The sequence below is a fragment of the Tachysurus fulvidraco genome, chromosome 11 (assembly GCF_022655615.1).
Source record: "Tachysurus fulvidraco isolate hzauxx_2018 chromosome 11, HZAU_PFXX_2.0, whole genome shotgun sequence".
Classification (NCBI taxonomy): domain Eukaryota; kingdom Metazoa; phylum Chordata; class Actinopteri; order Siluriformes; family Bagridae; genus Tachysurus; species Tachysurus fulvidraco.
This window is the reverse complement of record NC_062528.1, coordinates 5,096,798-5,119,971: the sequence shown is the minus strand read 5'-3', so window position 1 is coordinate 5,119,971 and position 23,174 is coordinate 5,096,798. Positions and strand designations below refer to the sequence as shown.

General features: G+C 41.4%; 1 protein-coding gene across 1 annotated transcript in view; it reads right to left on the bottom strand.

Annotated features, from left to right (window-relative positions):
* The window catches only part of traf4a (tnf receptor-associated factor 4a), a 32,505-nt gene that overhangs the window by 7,198 nt on the left and 2,133 nt on the right, over positions 1-23,174 (bottom strand). Inside the window, exon 2 of the mRNA XM_027137030.2 lies at positions 3,427-3,478. Coding sequence (XP_026992831.1) covers positions 3,427-3,478 — 52 coding nt within the window. The remainder of the gene's footprint in view (positions 1-3,426; positions 3,479-23,174) is intronic.

Genomic DNA, 23,174 nt, shown 5'->3' with positions numbered 1-23,174 from the left:
AAGTGTATGAAGTCTGACACTCTCCATACTGCAGATGTTTCCTGTGCCAGTTGTTTCTATAGAAATGCTAACACATTTCTATAGTAACAAGCCCATTATTAGAAACCTGGATGCTGGAACACAAAATTAATTTTCTGATCCATTTTCTACTTCTGAGCAAAGAGAATTGAGAATCAAGAAGAGTGCTGTGGTATAAAATGTAAGATTCGCTACATAACCTTGTGCCCAGTTGAAATGAGCCACAGCCATCAGTACGCTAAGAGTAGTCCACTAAAGATGTCACACAAAGGAAGGGGTGGCGTTCGGAAAACTGCAAAACTACTGAACCATAGAATGTGCTGTTTGGTTATTTATTACACCAAACCTACATCTAAATAATATTCACTCCTAAAGCTGCCACAGACACGTCACTGTGCTGCAAGCAATGTTCCACTAATGTATTATTCATGACATTTTTTGTGGTGACGAGGACTTTTGACTAAATAAAAGGTTAGAGTTGTTTATTTAATAGGTTATATAAAGGACTGGGTTGAGTCGTCATATCCCTAAGTGTTGAGTGATCTTAATCCAGATTAATTAGACAGGGCTACAGAGGAGAAACGTCCTTCAGCCAAGACACGAGCGAGTCGAATACGTATGTTTACAACACTGTTAAAGTGAATATTGTTTGTCTTCTGTTCTACTTAAACATTAAGAAAGATGAGCAAATCAGCTCCAACCGCCAACCCCACAATTTAGCATAATAAATGGTAAAAAGTGTGCCATGTGGAGTCGGCCCTTTGAGAGGACGTAATCCGCTCAGAGTGAGTAAATTCACAAAATCTGACTTCATGTATCAAAGACTGGTTGCCAGAAATATTCCAGAGAACCAGAGTTCTGAATGCCTGAGGCGTCCAGGGATCTTGGATCACGAGGATGTTTGCGACTATTTTTGGGGAAACCAGGCAAGTGTGAGATAGCAAGAAGGAGTAATGTGTAAAGGTGTGTGTAGTGTACATTTAAATTCTCAAATTCTTATCTTGTTACAGCAGAAAAGAAACTCAGGTCCCAGCTAATTTCATGCTACTAGCAAGTAGGAAGTGAGGGTGGAATTGAGGGTGGGTTCTGTTTACGGGAACAACATTTCCAAAGATGACCTTAAAGTAGAGGAATGAAACAGGACCCTGAGGCAACATAAAGACACAGAACTACATAAGACAACTCAGGACTACGGGCTAAAAAGTCCTATTATAACCTATTTAAATAAATTAATCAACCCCTATCAATGTGTTAAGAGATGTTTGGGCATCTAAGAAACATTTTAGCTATTGAACACGATTGCACAGGGACATGAGGGACATTATTCACTGTTTTGCAGACCACAGTGGTGGTTCCAGTGGTTTAGGCTCTGGGTTGTTGGTTGGAAGGTTGGGGTTCAAGCCTCAGCACTGTCAAGCTGCCACTGTTGGGCAATTGACCATGTCCATTAATCCTCCCTGCTCCAGGGGCACGGCATCATAGCTGCCCCTGCAGTCTTACCCCAAATTCCTCAGCTGGGATATGTAAAGAAAAGAGTTTCACTGTGCTGTAATGAATATGTGGTGATAAAGGCTTTTATGCCCCAATTGCATTTCAATTCAATGCTTCCACCAACTGTTGCTATTATATAAGTCTATATACGGTTACAAGAACCCTGTTATTGTTTACAGAATGTGTACTGTTCAGAGCTATTTTTGTGTATCTGTCTTGTAGTGTTTTGTGTTTTGTCTGTCTGCACTGTCTTTTGTCTCGCACTGTTTGCACACGATGCACTTTATGTGGCTAGGACACGTTTGTATAAGTTAGCCTTAGCTCTGTGTTGTTGTATGTAGCACCACGGTCCTGGAGAAACATTTCATTTCACGATGTACTGCGTCTCACTTTGAAATGACAATAAAAGCTTCTTGATGAAGAGATGATACTTTTTTTTTAACCAAACTTTTACAGTTACGGGTCTGCTGGATCTGTTCTACTGTACTGCACAGCAACAGTAACTTAGCAACCAGCTAGCATTAGTTATATAAGCGATAACTCTACTGTTAATGAATGCCTTCCCAGAACAGGGATTAGTACGGTTCATGTTTTTTATTTAAACAATTAGTGTGTCTGTATATTAACTGATCTTAAACCAAGCTGCTATAAAGTGATGTAAAAGCCATGTGGGTTTGATGTCGCTTTGGAAACGAGGGAGGAAGGAACTGAAGACTACTTCAAGATGAAAAGATGCATTTAAACAGATGATTTTTTCTGTGGTTTTTACCATTTGGAGATGAGTGAATAAAAGTTCGGCTTTACTGTAGCACCGGACTTTAACTGAGAACATGTCTGACATTGTGATGTTTATTCTGAATAGTGGTTCATTCAATAATGAACGTGGAAGCGGGGGTGTGGTCGAGCGTTGGTTCTGGAAGTAGGGCGTAGCCGAGGGAGGCGAGCGGTAATGATCGCACACCTTGTGTTGCAGTGAGCTGCGGCAGGGATTAAAGTGGGAGAGATGAGAGCCGGATGGTGAGAGAGCTGAACACAGAGTGTGTGTGATGTTAAATTGCAGAAAACTGACTGTAACATATTTTAGTTCAGAGTTTCTCAAGCCAGTTTCCTTTTTCCTAAACCCTCTGAAAACACCATGGTGGAATAACGATCCAACTCAAGACTTTAAATTCTAAGAGTGTTCGTTGCCCGTGATCGTACAGCCCGATTAAATGCTTTGAAACAAACCAAAACTCTAATTAAAGACATCAGGGTGTAGTGCAAAGATGATCCAAAAACACAGGTTGTAATTTTCTCCCATAAATAGATTGGAGAAAGTAATACTTTTGGGAAAGCTACAGTAAAGAAAGTCTTTAGATAAATCTCCCAGAAATAGCATGGTTTCTTCTTCTTCTTTTTTTTTTGTCTTGCCACAACCTCCCCCACAACCATATCTAGAGCTCATTACAGTTTCCGTCTTGACATCACGACTACGTTGAACAAACAAAGAGCTAGCATTAAATCATTGTCGGAATTCAGACATATTCGCATCGGGTGCCACGCAGAGACATTTGCCGTGCCGTCCTCTTTGTTTTCGCAGAGGCAAATCAAAGTGGAGAATAATTGAGATGATTCATCCTGTGTTCTCTTTCCGAACACCTCCTCGTCCTACATCTGCCCTCCTACTTCCACAGTTGATATTCCCAGGTCAATAAGAGATTTGTTGTCGTGTCACCTGCAGACGTTTGCAGGCTTTGACTGAGACTGAAAATGACAAACTGTCTACACGCCTGCAGCGCTCCGTGTCTTACCTTGGGTCATAATCTGATTATAGCAGCATTGGGATTAGAGGAACACACTGCAGGGTCACAACAGGAAGTGATGTTTCAGAATGGCATAAAAGTGTAGTGCAGATTGGTGAAGGGTTTAATAGTTTACCTTAGCGTAGTCCAGGGGGAGCTGGTCCTCGGGGCACTTGAATACCCCCTCACTTCAAAGAGAAGAAACACACACACACACACACACATTAATGTAATCCTGTCTGTAACGCAGTACACATACAGTATCACTGATGCACAGACAAAAATCTGGGCTACAATTTTTTAAATATTTATTCTGTACTCTAATACGCGGATCTGTATGAACACAAAAGGAGTGTTAAATCGACACAGGTTCAGAAATGTGCTGAGCTGAGTACAGAAATACGTGGCCTGATTCCCAGCCTGCCTCAACCATCAGCACTACACCAACACATCCAGATTATATTCTCTAAACAGCTGGCTTTAATGCACACATTCTATTCAATGTAATAACTTAATACAGTCGCAAAGCATAGAACTATAAAAATTCTAAATAAAGTTTAAAATGAAATGTATATTTATTCCTAATCAGCAAACCAAGCTTTTAAGTTATTTATTAGTTTGAGCATCAACATCATTTCTGGATTCATTATAGATTATATTCTATCTAGAACTGAACAAGGCTAAAACGTATCAGTGACTCTTTTCTCACTCAGTGTAACTCATTGCTTTATTCCCAGAAACAGAAACAGATAAAAACTAGACATTTACATCTCAGAAATCCTGAGCTGTGTGCCTTGTCTTCCACAGGGAAATGACTATATGGGGAGGGTCATGCTGGACTCGATAAGAGGGAGGGAGGGAGAGGGAGGGGGGGGAGAGAGAGAGAGAGAGAGAGAGAGAGAGAGAGAGAGAGAGAGAGAGAGAGAGGGGATCTGCAGCATATCTGCTTGTAGTGCAATATTCACAATGGCAAATCCTGGATGTGAGAGTAGATTTAAGTAGTGTGTGTGTGTGTGTGTGTGTGTGTGTGTGTGTGTGTGTGTGTGTGTGTGTGTGTGTGTGTGTGTGTGTAGCATGTTCAGTCCTGTTAAAAAACCTAACTGCTTGTCTGAAGAACTGATTTGAAACATGAAACTTGTTTTGGAGACCTGATCAGCAGACAGAAATGTCCAGCATGATGTTATGATGTTGGTAAAGCATGAAGCAGTGACATTATTTCATTCTGATGAACAGAGATCATCACTACACTGAGTAGATCTGAAAGGAGAACAAGTGACAATGAAGCCAGCGCTTTAGTACAGCCAGTCAGTGGGATTATGCTCTAAGGCTGGAAGCTACATGTTTCACAACCAGCTACTGTCTAAGAACTGTTAGTGTCTAATGAATAAACGTCCCTGACATCCTTGCCATCCTTTAAGGCCATAAATAGACTGAAAAACAATGGAATCAGCAGCTTGGGATCTAACGAGCGTGAAGAATCCTACAATGGTCCCATTCAGCCTCAAGTGTCCTTAATCTGCTGTAGCTGAAATGTCACCTGATCAGGAGCAACATAGGACACAACAAGCCTCCAGCCTCATCTGGTGAAAGCTGACTGCATGCTGTCCTTCTGCTCCATTAAGGTCACTGTGTCATAAGGGCAGTAGGTGCGAGATTAATACCCATGGTGGGGTCTTGAAAAAAAGACCAACCGATGTGGATGTGCTGGTGAATAAAGCAGATTATTACTGGTCCACTTGACTTCTTCAGATTAGTTGTAATCAGAGTCCCCTGCTGATGAGCGCCACTCAAACAGGAAGTGAGTCGCCGATGCGGAAATACGAGCAGAAACACGCTGCTTTGTGATTTAAGGCAATTAAGATTAGGACAAAAACAAACAACCTGCTTTGCTACGGCCCTGACGAGAAGAACAGAAGTCATTTTGTAGGTTGTATGTAAACTAAGGATATTGTGCAAATCTTACACAAGCGACCCTTAGTGAGCATCGAGGCAGGAAGATTACGTGTCCAGGTTGTTCTACATTTACCTGGAGAACATGCAGGATCAGTAAATGAGTCACCACTGAATTTGTTCTTCTTCTCTTCTACAACACTCAGAAAGAAAAATCTTGCAAAGCAAAAGTATTTATTTGATTGAACGATGAATTAAAATTTGCTTGACGGTGCTGCGGTGCTCCTCAATGCTGTAATTACAGCACACGCTTCTCCGTCTCGAGCCCACGGTCTGCTGCACTACGCAAATCGAGGGATTCTTCAGCTTGCATTGATCACATGAATCTGGAATATAGAAGCACAAACCGGGAACGAAACAAAAACATAGAAAATCTCATCTCTCCTGCTACCACGAGACAGAGTCACCTCTCACTTAATAAAGACGCCTGCCAGAAGACAATAATAAACTTTAAGTGCCATGTGAAGAGAAACGACGACTTGCTCGAGCATGAACACCGTGTGTGTTTGTTTTAACAAAGTAACTGATTTATGTATGAGACCAACAATACTTTATTAAAGTATGTTAAATGTTATGTTTTAGACTGTTCAATTAACCAAAACATGACTGTACGAGCACAATGGAGTGTGATTTGTTGATATCTGTCCAGCTGGGGACCTCAGATCATTTATTAAATCTTGAGGGAAAAATCACATTTTCAGAAGTACTGAGGTAGGAGGTTAAGGTGCTGGACTACTGATGGGAAGGTTGTAAGTTTGAATCCCAGGTCTGCCAAGCTACCCACTGCTGCTGGACCCCTGAGCAAGGCCCTCAACCCTCAATCGCTTGTATTAAAAAAGATAAAAGAGAGACAGAGAACAAGAGAAAGAAAGGTGTTGGACTACTGATCGGAAAGGTTGAGAGCTCAAATCAATGGTCTGCCAAACTACCGCTGCTGGGCCCCTGAGCAAGGCCCTCAGTTAACACTCAGGTGGAGTGGTTAAGACTGGTCTAATCAGGCAGACAGGACAGCTGCTCTGGTGCATCTGCGACAGGACAGAGGGGACATCTGGGGGAACTTCATTTCCCAGTCCCTCATAAATGATTAAGAATATGTGTAGATGGTTGCAGCACTGGAGCAATTAACAGTATTAATTTAGCACAAGGATGAGAACAAACACACATAAAAAAGCTTGCAGGCAGCCAAATGAGTGCCTTTTGGAAAAGTTTCCTTTTTAAAAAAAAAAAAAAAAAAAAAGCTTTCGTGCAGTGTTGGGAGTTTTTAATATCTGCTTTTTAATCCTCCTTCTCGTGGTGGCTGAAATTCTCTGCCGTGCCCTGAAGCGGACATTAGAGAATCCGCTATTGCTATAGATGTGGACAGCCATCACAACACTGCAAGAAGACTCACTGTACTGCTTCTGACACACGGGAGAACGGAGGAGCGGCCGATCGTGACAAAGGCGGACCCTGAAGTCGATCCTTTAGTGAGTTTTTCTGTCCTGTTTTGCTCTTTTGCAGCCACGTTCTGTCTAATTGCGATGCAGAACGAGTCGCACAAACGAGTGGATCGTGAGTGAATCATCCAGTACGTCAGCTCTTCCTGAGCTGCACTACAGTGTGCAGTGATACCTCATGTATTAGCCAAGTGCTTTAAAGATCTATCTACTACCATCTCTGTTATACCAGAACTGATCTGGTTTACTTTTGTGGCATTTGTCAGACGTCCTTATCCAGAATGACTTAGGTTTATATGTTATTTTATCCAACTGAGCAGAGTTAAGAGTCAACACAACCTTCTGTTCAGTGCTAGTTGTGTTCAGCTGAGACTCTGCTGAGAGCACGAGAGAAAGAAAGATAGAGAGAGGAACTGCAGCTCGTCTTGCGGTGATAATAGATTAGTGTGTAGAGAGGTCTTTGTGTGTGTGTGTGTGTGTGTGTGTGTGTGTGTGTGTGTGTGTGTGTGTGTGAGAGAGAGAGAGAGACTGGAAAGCTCACAGTATTAGGCCTGTTACATCACCTCACAATTCTCTCCGTAGTGACAATAGCATGAGTGGTGATTTCGAGCTCCTGATTTAAAAGGATGTGTGTGTGTGTGTGTGTGTGTGTGTGTGTGTGTGTGTGTGTGTGTGTGTGTGTGTGTGTGTGTGTGTGTGTGAGCAGAAACATGTGTTTGTACCATGTGCTCAGAACAGAGTAACAAGTCCCTCACGTTTGTCTGTTGTGGAAGTTTGCTGTCCAGCTCTAATAGGAAATACTACCAGTCAGGATGCTGTACAGGATGTTTTACGGGACAGAACTCTACTCAGACAGAACTCTACTCAGACAGAACTCTACTCAGACAGAACTCTACACCGACAGAACTCTACTCAGACAGAACTCTATACCGACAGAACTCTACACCGACAGAACTCTACACCGACAGAACTCTACTCAGACAGAACTCTACTCAGACAGAACTCTACACCGACAGAACTCTACACCGACAGAACTCTACACCGACAGAACTCTACTCAGACAGAACTCTATACCGACAGAACTCTATACCGACAGAACTCTACTCAGACAGAACTCTCGGGACAGAACTCTACACCGACAGAACACTCGGGACAGAACTCTACTCAGACAGAACTCTCGGGACAGAACTCTCGGGACAGAACTCTCGGGACAGAACTCTACACCAACAGAACACTCGGGACAGAACTCTACTCAGACAGAACTCTCGGGACAGAACTCTACTCAGACAGAACTCTCGGGACAGAACTCTACTCAAACAGAACACTCGGGACAGAACTCTACACCGACAGAACACTCGGGACAGAACTCTACTCAGACAGAACTCTCGGGACAGAACTCTACTCAGACAGAACTCTCCTCAGACAGAACTCTCGGGACAGAACTCTCGGGACAGAACTCTCGGGACAGAACTCTCGGGACAGAACTCTACACCAACAGAACACTCGGGACAGAACTCTACTCAGACAGAACACTCGGGACAGAACTCTACTCAGACAGAACACTCGGGAGCAGGGAGGGTTAAGGGCCTTGCTCAAGGACCCAACAGTGGCAGCTTGGCAGTGATGGGACTTGAACCCTGATCCTCCAATTAACAATCCAGAGCCTTAACTGCTTGAAACACCACTGCCCCATTGGTCTCTCTCTCTCTCTCTCTCTCTCTCTCTCTCTCTCTCTCTCTCTCTCTCTCTCTCTCTCTCTCATTCTTTCTCTTCTCTTTCTCTCTCTCTCTCTCTCTCTCTCTCTCTCTCTCTACATTAACACGATCTCAATGAAAATGCTGCTTGTTGCTGTAGCTGCATCTCTGAGTCAAGAATTTCTGATCATAGTGAGACACAATGAATCTCTCCAATTGTCTGACGTTTGCTGAGTAACAAGATGAACATTACATGGCATCTGGAGCATCTGATTTTTCAGTATGTGAGGTGTCTGTAATCTGAGGTCTGCAAAATCTCAGTACTGGAACTAACGTCATCTTTAACAGGAAATGAAAGGGTCGATGTAGTCGATTGGGCAGGAAACTAAATCAAATTTCAAAATCAAATATTGTGGAACCTGACCCCACATTAGAAACCTAAATGGTAACGTCATGTGTATCAGGAGCAGGAACTTTCTCTCACGCCTCATATTTTGACTGCAAATGGAGCAGGAAATGGGTTTGTAGCGTCATAATGAGTAAAGATTTTGACTGAAAAACAGTATTTACACTGTTGTAATGAGAGAAGAGGAGGCTGATTACGCTCAGGACAAGTTTCTGTCAAAACACTATGACGTGTAATTCACTTGCCATTTGAGATTCAAAGGCAGTTCAGTCACCGGCTTTGACACGAGTGATACCGCAGGTCGCGCAGGTTCACGCTTACGTCATGGTTCTCCGCTCCATGCGCTTCTCCCTGCATCGTCAGCGCTGACATTTCAGAGAACAGTTGCCATCTGTGATCTAATCCACACAGTGACTCCATGCTAAAAGGTTAGCAAAATATCTACATTTCTGCCCCAAATGTCAGCTTCTTTAACCTCATTGATGATTTCTGAGGTTGTTTACGACTCAGACGAGGTGACTGACACACGGCTCCCGCTGTTTTAATACAATTCCCAATTCATCCTAATGCATTAAACCTGAAGCCTAAGTTAAAATACTTTTTGATATCATAGAACTGAGTGGAGTTGCTGAAGCATTAAAGAAGGCCATGATATCAATCTTGCATGATGGACTCAAGTGCTGACATCGCACTGGATCAACATCAACACCTTCACCGATAAAACACTCTTGAGCTACACTTTTAACCACCTCGGCCCGACTAAACGCCTGCGTGAGCTGAAGTAAAGAGAAGAGCTGAGCAATACCACTGAATTCATATCCGATCTTAAATGGTACCACGTGCGGTGACGTATTTTTCCTTCGTTTTATACAAAAACAGGTAATCAAATAGAATGAAGAGAAAAAAGGGATGAAAAAATAGAAAAGAACACAATAATGAAATGAAATAAATAGAAAAAATATGTATATAATTTTGCGATACTTCACAATACAATTTAGGATTGGTATCATAATATATTATTCCTTTAGAACTAAATGGAACTAAAAGTGAGGAAAAAAACCCCAAAAACTTGACATGCTTGTGACTTCTATTGAAAAATAAATAGAAAAATATTCCACGCTACTTGCATTACATAACAAGTCTAATGTGATGATCAGGACCTGATGGTTTGGTTAGTTAGTTTGTTGTTTTTTAAAAAAAGAAAATCTGTAGCACAAAAGCCTAAGAGAATTCACTTCGTGTTTGAATGACAGCATGCAGCTCAAACACTCAACTAATTCTGGGTCATGAACAATGGCAGTGTGCTGCGTCTGAGACGAGAGAAATCAATTCTGTTTCATTAGTTCCTGCTGTATTTGCTGAAGCAATCTTCCTGATGGAGCTGGAGCACTTCATGCATGGCTGGATACCTCGTTTCAGCCTCACTGCTGACCAGAGCACCAGAATTACAGCCTGAACACGCTGCTTTCCTACCAGGAGTCCGTGAAGATGGAAGAAAGCGGAGATTCGACTGCGTCTTAAATCTCTTAAATCTTTTAGGAGACGTTTTATTACAAAGTCAAAAAGTTTTGCTGGGTCTTCACCAGAGGATCTACATCTTATTTTAGCTTCTAGGTCACTTCGAGATCTACGGAGTAGATCCTGTAGCAGTACAGACCAGAATCAGTGACTCCAAACTAGAACATGTGGTTTCTCATTCAGCTTTGTTCTGGTCCCTCAAAACTGTTTAATAACGTCAGTCTAAACAATTCATCTGGATATACAGTTAAGCTTAAATCAGTAATGTTCCTTCTAAACTACTTTTGTCTCTCTCTCATTCTCTTTCTCTCTCCCTCTCTCTCTCGTTCTCTTGTTGTCTCTATTTCTCTCTCTCTTTCTCCCCCTCTCTCTTTCTGTCTCACTCATTCTCTTTCTGTCTCTCTCTCTCTTTCTCCTTCTCTCTCTCTCGTTCTCTCTCTCTCTCTCTCTCTCTCTCTCTCTCTCTCTCTCTCTCAATCTCTATCGTTCTTATTCTCTTTCTCTCTCTCTCTCCCTCTCATTCTTTCTCTCTCGTTCTCGTTCTCTTTCTTTTTCTCTCTCTCCCTACATTAACACGATCTCAATGAAAATGCTGCTTGTTGCTGTAGCTGCATCTCTGAGTCAATAATTTCTGATCATAGTGAGACACAATGAATCTCTCCAATCGTCTGACGTTTGCTGAGTAACAAGATGAACATTACGTGGCTGCTTTACATTCAGAGGCACTGACAAAGAGGAGTATTTGATTCTTCAGTATGTGAGGTGTCTGTAATCTGAGGTCCTTAGGAGACTGATCTGAGGTTTTTAGGAGACGTTTTTAGGAAGTCAAAACATTTCGCTGTGCTTTTAGCTCCTCTGCCGTTGTTTCCAGGAACTTGTGGATCTCCAGGAGCTTGTAGTTTTCTCATTCAGCTTTGTTCTGGTCACTCAAAAGTATTTCATAATGTCTGTCTATACAGTTCCTCTGGTCTTTCAGTAAGGTTAAATTAGTAAAGTTCCATCTAAACATTGCTAGTAAAATTTCCTCCTCTGGAACAGGAAGTGAAAGGATCGATGGATTCCATCAGGCAGGAAACAAAATCAAACCCAGTTCCTGCAGTGGAACGTGACCCCACATCAGACACCTAAATGGTCACTTCATGTATTTCAGCAGTGTTTGAAAAGAAGACAAGAGGTGGAAACAGGAGAGATTCATGCTTCCGGTGCAACTCCGTAGGTGTGAAACTCTCCCACCGAATGAAAACAAACCTCACAGCTCCTACTTTCATGCCCACCTTCTCTTCCTTAATCCTTCACTCTGACCCTTGTCTTTCATCCCCCACACACCCTTTTCACACGTCACCTGATTTCACGCACACACACACAAATTGTTTAGACCGAATAACTTTTTTTCCTCATTGAATTACTGACAGTATTCCGAAAGTTCCTGTGCAGAAAAGTGATTAAAAGCTGAGATCAGTGATCCAGGAGCAGGACATCACCTGGCTGAAGAGCTTACTGAAAACAAGTCTGCCCAGATCATCATGGCACTTCAAAAGGTGTCAGTGAGCCCTTCTTAAACTGCAACAAAAGCCTTCACAATTCTAATTCTGGCTGAGAGGCAGCTCACGGGAGACGCAGAAGGGATTTAGGAAAAGATTTCAGCTCTAAAAATAACGCTGTAAGAATTAAAGCCATTGCTAATAGCTGTTCAGGTGTTCAGAAGCACGATGTCCTATTTATTTCAAATACATGACCGTTTGTTGATAATGTCCAATTACTTTATGTCCATTGTCTAAGGTTGACTCCATTGACTTATATTTAAATGTGTTTGTATTTATCCCTGATAAACAAGCCTGAGGTGACTGAGGTGAGGAAAAACTCCCTTTGGGGAAGAGGAAGAAACCTTTAGAGCAGGGGTGTAATTATATTTGGCCTGATAGATCATATCAAATGTGCATTACAGCTGACTAGCCGCATGCTCCGCTAACACTACAAATCCCAGAATGCCTTGCCACTGTATTGACGCGTAGTCACGAACAGCAAGCGCCCCTCATTCTCTGTTGACAGTCGTTAACAACCATGTTACAGTCACATCGGGCAACTTAATTCACCCTCCACAAAAATGGCCAAACGAAAGATGGACAATAGGAGCTTTCAAGACAGGTGGGAGGCAGATTATCTGTTCACGAATATAAAGGACAGATCTGTTTGTATTGTGTGCTAACGGAGCTGTAACGAAAGGATATAACATAAGAAGACACTATGAAACGAAACATTATGAGAAGTATAAGGACCTGGACGTAAAGCAGAAGCTCCAGAAGGCGGAGGAGATGAAAAAAGTCTGGTTTCCCGTCAGACTATGTTCTGAAAGCTAAATCAAAAAGTGAAGCTGCTGTAAAGGCTGTAAAGCTTTATTGTGGCGGCAGAGACGGCAAAATCTGTCCGGCCCTTTAATGAGGGAGAGTTTGTCAAAAAGTGTATGGTCAAAGTTTGCGAAATGAACACCACTGATGTGTCAAGTTTAATTTCAAGTTTAATTTCTTATGTGTTTGTAATATCAAGCTCTGGTTGTTCCAAATCCTGTGTTTAAGCAAAACTAAAGTTTGTTTTCATATGAAAAAGGTTGAACATTACAGATCAATTTTTCAATAAATATTCAGTTTGGCCCGTGACTTTATCTCAGTTTTATATTTTGGCCCACTGTGAATTTGAGTTTGACTCCCCTGGTTTAGAGGAACCAGACTCAAACGTGAACCTCATCCTTATTTGGGTGACACTGAAGGGTGTGATTATAAACTTTTATAAACACCAGAGAGTGTTCTTATGAATAATTTCCTTTCTACAGTCAGATACAGTCTGATAATTGTGTATTGATTAGGAGGTTGCTGTCCTTAAAGACCACATGGAGTTGGTATCTTCTCTTTGAATGAGTGAGATCTTCATGACACGGAACACAACCGGAGCTGGTACAGTACAATCTCTATATGCCTCAAGATGGGTACAAAAAAAGAAGCAAGTGAAGAGGAATTTGTCAATTTTTAATATTTATGGAGCTGACAAAATTTGTTTTCCTGTACAAGTTTTGTTGTGCTCTCTCTTTCGCACAATCCAGTGAATAAATGTTTTTCCTATTTTCCAGCATGACCCAGCATGTTTTAACTGGAATAATAGATAGCTCCCAGGTTCTAACCCACATGCTTTCAGAATAAATACCTGTTCGTTCAGTGCTTTATTGTCTAAACCACCGTGAAGACAGAGAGATGTCACGCTAGATGCATGAAATGAAAAGAAAAATAAATAATGACCTTTTTTCAAATCAGGTACAAACATCAAGTATTTCATTCTTCTTCTAGCTCAGAAATTTCTTAGTTTAAAAATGTTCGTAGTCATATGTACGTAGATTTTGTTGAAGCTTCGACCTAAATGTTTATGACATTTGGGTCAGCATGCAGATTATCCTGATTATCCTGAGCGTTTCTGATGCTGATTTAAAAAATCCAGACATTTACTTCGATCAGCAGTAACCGATGAAGAGCATATTAAGAGGATATAAGTGCAATTTAGATTTAGGTTGATATCATGAACAGCAAATTAGCAGCAAATGAGAAGTAAAGGCTCTGGGGCTCAGTCTGTGAAGGGCAGACTTGGTGGAGGTTTTACTCCATCACATCTAAGCATCTGTGGGGGGAAAAAAAAAAGAAAAATCGTCCACGTTTTTTTGACGTTAATAAGGTCGTACGTTAACGTCAAATTCCTGCCTTCCGTTTCCTCATTAGCATCTAAAGACGCTTCAGGTGATAGATGGAAGCGAGAGCTACGCAGAGGTTTTTGAACTGATCGATTTTCCAGTGAGTCAGTTAGTTAAGAGTTGTTCAAAAGTATAGCTGTGTTTCAGAGGAAGTTAATAATTTTGCTCGTTATCTTCAGCTGAGTAACTGGTGGGCTGAGTCACAGGTTGCGCTATGGCACGGCAACACTGCCACGCACATAATGTGTGATGAGTCATTTCCACCATGCTGAAACTCACGCCCCAAAACTTTCCTCCTTTGCAGCTGCTTCCTACTCTGTTTCAGCAATTTATCAAATTCTTCAAATCAGAAAGTGGACGTGTGCTTAACATAATGATCTAAATGCAAGTCTAGCTTCTACTGCCAAGGCAATGTAATCCGAGAGGGGAAAAAATGCTTGTTGATCATTTATCAATCAGCACACTCAGCCCGGGCTCTGACTTACTGCGAGCGCCGCTGTGGATGCCATGGCAACCAGGGAAAGTGAGGTCCTTGGGATCAGGTGTACAAGTTTGTTTGCTTGTACAGACATATAGCTGAGACAATCTCAAACACGCTCTCACCTCCCCATCAAACAGATCCAAACAGGTAACATCTGCACAGTGGGGTATATCGGGTAAAACATCTGCCACCAAGAGATGGGTTGAAACCACCGAGTGCCTTGGTCCGTTCTTTAAAGGTACTTAGAAACAAGCAGCAATGTGAAAAAGTGCAACTGTTTAGAGTTTATCAGAACCATGAACAGTGCTGTAAGAACCGTGGCTGTAAATAATGCACAAATTTGCTTTAGAAACCTGAGTAATGAAATGTCACTCCAAAGTTTTTCTCTGGCTGCAAAGTGTTCAATTAGGAAAGCAGGAAATTCATCAGCTAATGAATCAGCTGGAACAGTTTACTAAGGGTTTTTTCCCCCTCTATTTTATCTCACTGGAGTAATCAATGGTCTGGCTGTGTCACTCGAGGACATGTGCTCAGACGGTCATTTTGATAAATCTGAAAGCTGGCAGTGAGCCAGACGAATGGCACATACACGGTGACATGCTTGAGTAGGCTGCTAACAGACCCACCTTGGTATAACAGAATAGATCCGTTGTGCTTGGAAAGGAAGGAAGCCACCACAGATGCTCTTTTCTCTGAGGAACAGAAGCGGAGGCGCTGACCTTAACCGGACGTGCTGGCAGTAACGGTGAACGAGTGCAGCACCTGTTGCAGCCTTAAAGAGGACCTTTCACAGAACAGGTGCCCCTGAGCCAGAGATCCACACGTTCCTGCTCAGCGCTCCTCCAGCTGCTCGCTCTCATCCCGAGTCCGGTCACGCTCGTCTATCAACTACACAACAAGTCTTTTCACACTGCTCAGCGCATGCAGACTCACACTACAGATTTCTGTCAAGACATTTGTTAGCATTGGAGATACGACACGGCGAGGTCACTGCAAACCGAAACCGACACTGGAGGTTAGCGGCTGGTACGGAACAGGGAAGGTGGGTGTGGAGATCAGCGAGGAACAGCACTAACCTGTGCAGATGGACTGTGGGAGAAAGGAGCGCTGTGCAGGTGTAACAAAAACACAGGAGAACAATTCTGCTAGACTATCAGATCCCACGCACTAGGGGTCATCTGAATAAACTACTTATTTGTCTGACTGGAAGATATAATAATAATAATAATAATAACAACAACAACAACAACAACAACAACTGGGATAAATGGCATCCTAATGGTTTCCCATTATTACTATTCATTATCTGTTTGGACAGTAACATAGCTATATTTCATCCTGGACAGTTTTATTTGAATTAAACTTTTAACAATTCACATTGTCTCAAAGCAGCTTTACAGAAGTATAGAAACAGAATAAATATGGTAAAGTTTAATACTAAGTTACTATATATCTCTAACATGTATCCCTGATGAACAAGAAGGTGATGTTGGCAAGGAAAATCTCCCTTTGAGGAACCAGACGCTGAAGTGAACCTCATCTTCATTTGGGTGACACCGGACAGTAACTTATGTAAATGTAAGCAATGTCCATTCTACAACAGCTTGTAATCGAGTTGAATCGTCAGCGCAATTTCCGAGTTCACCACAGACCCAACACTAAAAAGCCGTAAAGCTGACCCACCCGACAGTAGCTCAAAGTTGGGGTGACAGTCTTCAGTTGGTACCTTTCCACAGAAATTCCCAGAGTTACATGCAGATCTATGCCCAGCAGAGTGCACACCAGATGATGAGACTCCAACCAGTGTAGGATGTCGTTTTCCTGCCTCAGCCCAAAGACATGAACTGTAGAAAGATTAGCACTAAATTGTCCATAGTGTGTGAATGTGTGTGTAATCGTGCTCTGTGATGGTCTGCCGTCCCATCCAGGTTGTACCTGGCCTTGTGCTGGGATAGACTCCAGGTTCCCTGTGACCCAGTAGGGAAAGTGGTGTAGAAAATGGATTATTAGGTGGATGGATGGATGGATGGATGGATGGATGGATGGATGGATGGATGAAAAATGTCTTACTGTTGGGCAAATAATCCAGTCCAACATTTCCCAACATCCGGAATAACATATTGAGTTAAACAGGGTCAAGTTTAAAACTATAGAATGTAAGAAAACAGTGAAATAGTTTGAACTTAGGAGAATTGAACTTAAAAGACAAATCTATTCTTGCAATAACTTTCTTACAGTAACTGCTCCACCAAACGGAATCAATAAATGAGTCTATATGTTAGAATCCATCTACAATGACTAGAAGTGTTCAGAAGGTTCACTTTCAGCTCAACCCTGGTTGTCTGCTGGAAAATGCAACTTGGGCCACGTTCACACTGCAAGTCTTAATGCTCAATTCGGATATTTTGCTCAGATCTGATTTTTTTGTTTGGCTGTTAACATTACCTTTTAAAATGTGGCCTATATGAGATACCAGTGTGAACTGTTTGCTATTTCTTTTCAAAATTTTCAACTTTTGATTATTTGATCCATTTTGTAGGCGTAGTCATGTTTGTCTGCGTACTCGCCGGCGCATAATTGTGACGAATGTCGATGTAGATTGACGTAAAAGTCGCATCAAATCCGCCTTGGTTGTTCACACTGCGGCCACATTGGAAAAAATCTGAATTGGGTCTGATTCAGGACCACATATGGAAGTGGTCTGAATCTGATTTGAAAAAGATCTGGGCTAGATTTGAATGTTCACACTACTCCTGAAGAAGTCTGACCTGGTCACTTGACCCCCAAAAAATCAGATTTAAGCCACTTTTACCTGCAGTGTGAACGTGGCTTTGGTCCCAGCTTTACTTCCAAATCAGACTTATTTATAACGAATATGTTTGATTATTAGTCAATGTGTTAGTGTCCCAACATGATTAATTATAAGGCACTAAATCTGATTTATTTTACGTAGGCAGCAGATCAGTTCCCTTCCATATAGAAAATCTCATGCTGAGTTTTGCAGGTGAAAGTATATGGAGCTGTAATAAACCCAGAGACTGTGGATCGTTAGAGGTTTGAATGTCGACGGATTCTTCTGCAAGTATTTATGCAGGCAACAACAACAGGAAATGAATTGCTTTTTTAAACAAATGAAGATCACTTTGTTGTTGCTCAAGTTCCAAGTATCTACCTCGCTTCACCGGTGTTCATGACGTCCACCAAAGAAAACAAATCAGACTGGACGTCTGCTCATAGTCTGAAAGCGTCCATTCCTTTTACAGCTGAGCGCTTCTTCTACTATACTGCATGCACTCGTAAGGCTTAATAATCTGACATAACAGATAAAGTAAGTGACTCAGGGTTAGAAGTACAAGTCTAAACAATCTTAAAGGGAACAACATGCTGAGAATATGAGCTCTAAATGCACCCAAATCGGTCCAACAGGTCTGTCAATGTTCTTGTCATACTTTCATGCAAATCTGTACAAGTTCAGTCACACACCTAAAACAAATCCCAGTTCAGCTGTTAAACTTATACTGGTCCCAGCAGGCTCCATATGTACAGTAAGTGTACTTTAGCACATAGCTCGAATAATTCAGTGGAAGGAAGGTTTGTACTTTTGGACTTGTTCCAAATCTCCACAAAGAGCTTTATCTCTTGGCAGTGGTGGCTCGAGTGGTTGTTGCTATACAGAGGATCGGGGGTTCAAGCGCCAGCTCTGCCAAGCTGCCACTGTTGGGCCCTTGAGTAAGGCCCTTAACCCTCACTGCTCTTGTGGTGCTGTATCATGACTGACCCTGCGCTCTTACACCAACCTCCAAAGTTTGGATATGTGAAGAAAAAATTTCACTTTGCTTTAATGTCTATTTGACAAATAAAGACTTCAATTCCACCAACAGCTGGCTGCACAAAACACTAGCATGTAAAACACTAGCATGTTCCGAGCATGTAAAATGGTGGTCATTAATGAAAGGACAACATCAAGTTTACTAGCTTATCAAATTCACGCTTGGCTACAATTCAACATGCTCTGGATTTTACTGTTACCGATAATCTGCTTGTAATTGCTTTAAAAGTCTAAAACTTTGGTAACGCTTACAGACCTAGAAAACTGGACGCGTTTCCAAACATCCAAATGAAATATGTTCATAATAACCATCTCACACCGCACATGGCTCTTGCAGCTGTGAGAAACAAATGGCCAACTTTCACAGCTGGACCCAGAGTTTCACTTTCCTTCCTCTACTCGTATGAGTCAAGAACTTATCCACTGACACCATCCTCTTAAATCTAAACAAAGAAAAAAATCTAAACAGGATGTAGTGTGTAATATTTACTCACGTATTTACTTTTGCTCCGGACAGTAAAACAAGGCCAGGCGAGTGTTTTTTTGCAGAGGTTGCAGTGATTGAATGGGACTGCAGCAGATGTGAAACTATGAACTTTTGCATAGAATGAGGTTCAGGAATCCACGCTGTTATGAGAAATCCCTAGATTTTAAAACGGCATGGAATTTATTTCAGTTTACTTGACAGGAGAGATCTTTTACAGGAGTTCACTCACTGTGAACTGGAACTCTGCAAGTATTTTTGTACTTGGAGTCTGTAAGGAAACGTGTGCTTAATATTTTTCATCAACATTAAAACTTATACAGTATAATGCTAAAGAAACTGTTAAGCCTCTTAAAAGTCCTCCTCTCAACTCCTAAAACTTTTTGACCTTAAGGTGCTTTGTGAATAACTTTTATGTTTACTAGGATCTTCTCTTTAATTTTAAGGGGAAACGCCCACATTTCTAAGAATTTACTTAGAATTTCGTCACTAGGAGAAACTCACTGCACTGAGAATTGTCATGAATGTGGTCCCTGGTGTCTAGGTGTCGATCGTTCAAGATCCTCGGTGCAGTGACTGTGAGTCCACCTTTGCCGTTTCAGCCGAGATCAAAGAACAGGTGTGTATTAATGCGCTGGTTGAAATAGATTACTGTTTCTATAGTAACAACCCTCACAGGGACAGCAGGAAAATATAGAAATGACACGGTGCAGCTTTCTGTGAGGTAATGTTATGTGTTTGAATGTTGATGGACGAAGTTTCAGGTAGTTCTAAGATGTGCTTTTTAAATGATTAACTGAGAGAGAGAGAGAGAGAGAGAGAGAGAGAGAGAGAGAGAGAGAGAGAGATAGAGAGATAGAGAGAGGGAGAGAGAGAGAGACAGAGCAGCTATTTATAATCTAAGTGATAACATTTTGTTCCAGGAATGTTTCATACGATTAAAATCCAAACGTACCGTAAAAAAGTACACCATAAGGAATAAAACATCCAACTCTCTCTCGTAATTACATAGAAATGCTATAAAGCCGTATCCGGTGTGAAAAGTGAAGCTCTATACAAATAAAAGTGAAATGAACTGAAGTATGTATAATATATTGTGTAAGGCGTTTGAGGAAATCCATCGCAAATGTGATCTGTTCATCTCGACCTGTCCCATTATGGGCATGTGAGCACTCACAGAACATGTAAACAGAGCCATTCAGAGTATTCAGAGACCGGGGTGAAGCACGGAGCCAGGTGGCCTGACAGTGGCAGTGGAAGTGGCAGTGAGACCGGATGCAGTCACCCTTTCAGCAGCCTCAGTCCCACTGGTGCCATCCCAGCTGGCAAGCCCTACTCGTTTGGCTCATCCAGGGCAAAAAGGGAACTTCCCCAACCCATTCATTCCTCAACAGAGCCACTAGCTATTGACTGGCAAGAGACCATTTTACTGCTCTCAGTGGAAAAGGTCTAAATAGACAGAGGTCAATTCATGTGGAGTTAAATGGGGAGTGATGTCGTTCTTCCAGATGGCTCCAGCAAGAGAGAAGTAAACCTTTCTTTTCCAGTTTGCTGGTCATCAATTGGGCCTTTTTTTTTTACCATGCTTAAACTCATCCTTCCTCTACACTTGCCATTGGATGCACTCACTACAAGCCGCAAAGAGAAGGAAAGGAGAAGCAGATGGAAGATTTTTTATAAATTTATCCTTTATTTTATCAGGAAAAAAGATTCAATGCAATTCACACACACACACGCACACACACACACACACACACACACACACACACACATACACATGCACACGCATGACCACACACACACACACGCACTAACACACGCACACCAACAAAGAACATTACGAAAAAGAACATGTATAATGTGAAGAATATCATTTAGTCCATAACTGAACCAGGTAACGTATCCACAGCTATATGATTCTGCTTCCATATCTTTAAAATCATCTGTTGAAATTGAAATCAGCTCCTTAAGTTTCAGCTCATTCAAGTTATTCCAGGCAGCAGTAACAGCGAATGAACCTTCCACCTGTGTATTACTGACCCAGCTGTACTGACAGGGACTGAGGTCTTGACTATGGCTCTGTACCGCTGTGTGTAACAGCATTGTCCCTTAAGAAGCTCCTTCATGTTCCTGATTGCTCTTGTTCTACAATCTCTTGCTAACAACCTTAATAAAGAAACCAGATGTAATTTGCATGAGGACATTTGCAGCATTTATATCTATCCATGCAACATATTTTTCTTTTTAAATCACAAAAATGAGTAGAAAAAAGTGTTTCCACTCACGGTAAACACAGGCCCGTGTACAATCTAGAGATTTGTGAGAAGCTCTTTTTATGCAGGGATAAACTTTCGCTTGTACTTGTCAGTTCTCCAATATTGTTTAACATTTATAATCCCACTATAATCCCACTAGTTCCACTAACATTTTGTATTTGCATTTCTTCCCTAATATCATCTCAGGGATCATTTCCTTGCTCCTATTTCCTCTGGCCTGTTGATTAGAAATTTGAACCCTCTACAGGGTAACAGGGACCCTGGGGCTTATCCTGGTGAACAAGTTGCTAATAAGCCTACAACACATTTTTGGACTGAGGGAGAAAACCAGAGAACCCAGAGGAAACCCCTTGAGCACGTGGAGAACATGGGAACTCAACACATAGTATGGAGGAAGGAATCGGCCCCCACGACCCCAGAGGTGTGAGAACAAACTGCTGTTCTTAAAATGATTTGAATTCAATTGAAATGTAAACGTGTCTCGAGACCTTCAGGGATGTTTCATGTATAATCCTTCTTCTTTTAGCATGGGTGTGCTGCATCTTTAAAGATGACATATGTTGCTATTAAAAGCATCTGCATAATTAACAACATTTTCATTTTTCTTTTAAGAGTAATAAATACACTAAAGATGAAGATTATTACTTTACTTTAAAATCACAAAGATGTCATCTCTTTTTTAAAATCTCATTCAACATATCCTACCTCATATTTTAAGTGACAAATAAAAAAAACCTTATTAATACTATTGATTTAGATGCAGACTCTTAGATGCAGACTCTACGTGACAAATAGAACATAAAAAAATTGCATTGAAAAACGAACCAACAAAAGGACCAAACCGACTGTTGCACCGAACCTCCATCCCCAAAACATTCAGCAAACAGCGGACACAAAAATCACAGAGGACAGAAACGTAAAAGACTGAAGGACATAAGACACTGCAGTGTTCTGACTTATTAACCCTCATCATATGGAAATCCACTGTGAAAAAGCTGTGGTTTAAATGCCTCTTCTTCGTGGTTTACCCAATCAGCGATGGTGGCATGGGCATGTGACTGACTCATGGCTGATTGCAGGGGCGATAACGCAGGACCATGGGCCTCTCCTGCCTCTCCCAGGAGTCACACAACTTCCTGATACGCTGCTTTTATTTACACATTCCTTCTTCAACGGAAACACGGACCATTTAGGACAGTTTCACGTGACAAACACTAGCAGAAACCTGCATCAGCGTTTCACATCTGACAACAATCAGAAGTTTGGAGCATGATTCGATACGTAGCTCCACAATCTCCTATTGTAAAACTTTACACCTGGGTGACTCACACACAAGGTGGTACTTCTTTCCATTTCAGTTGAGCACGAAAGATTCCTGGAGCAAAGTGCAAAAGATTTCCTCTTCTAATGTAAAGACAGACTGACATGTCCAGACTAGATATCAGACTGGGACTCTGTATGGTGTGTCTGTGTGCTGTGTTTACTCACAAACAATACTTGAAACAATAGATCAAAATCTTGACTCAGTCAGCCCTAAATAATGTACGTAGAAAATACAACAACAAAATGCACAAAACAAAGAAAGATTTGAAAGCTTTCATGTGAAGGCCAGAATATTTACTAACATAGTAGTATGTGTTTTATATCAGTAACTCAAACCGTGTCAGCCTTGTTTCAAAAGAAACATGATTCATCATTTTCCTCACAAGGACAATCTCGTGGTTCACCTTCTGCTGCTGGGGTTTGATTTGAACACTGCTCAGCCTTTTCTATTTCTTCTCTTTACAAATATTATTTACTGTATATAACGTCTGTAAAATTATACATACAATCTACATATTACATATTGTATTTTTTATACTCCTCATTCTCTACACATATTGTGCCTTATATACATCTGCACTATATTATTTATGTGTATCTATATATAAAAATCATGTCTACCCTACTGCACTTTCTGCCTAATATTTCATATATATATACTGTATACATATAACACTTTACTTATACATTTAGAAAATGTCCACACATCTCTGCACTGCTATAGCCTTTATATTTATTCACTATGTTTACATATATA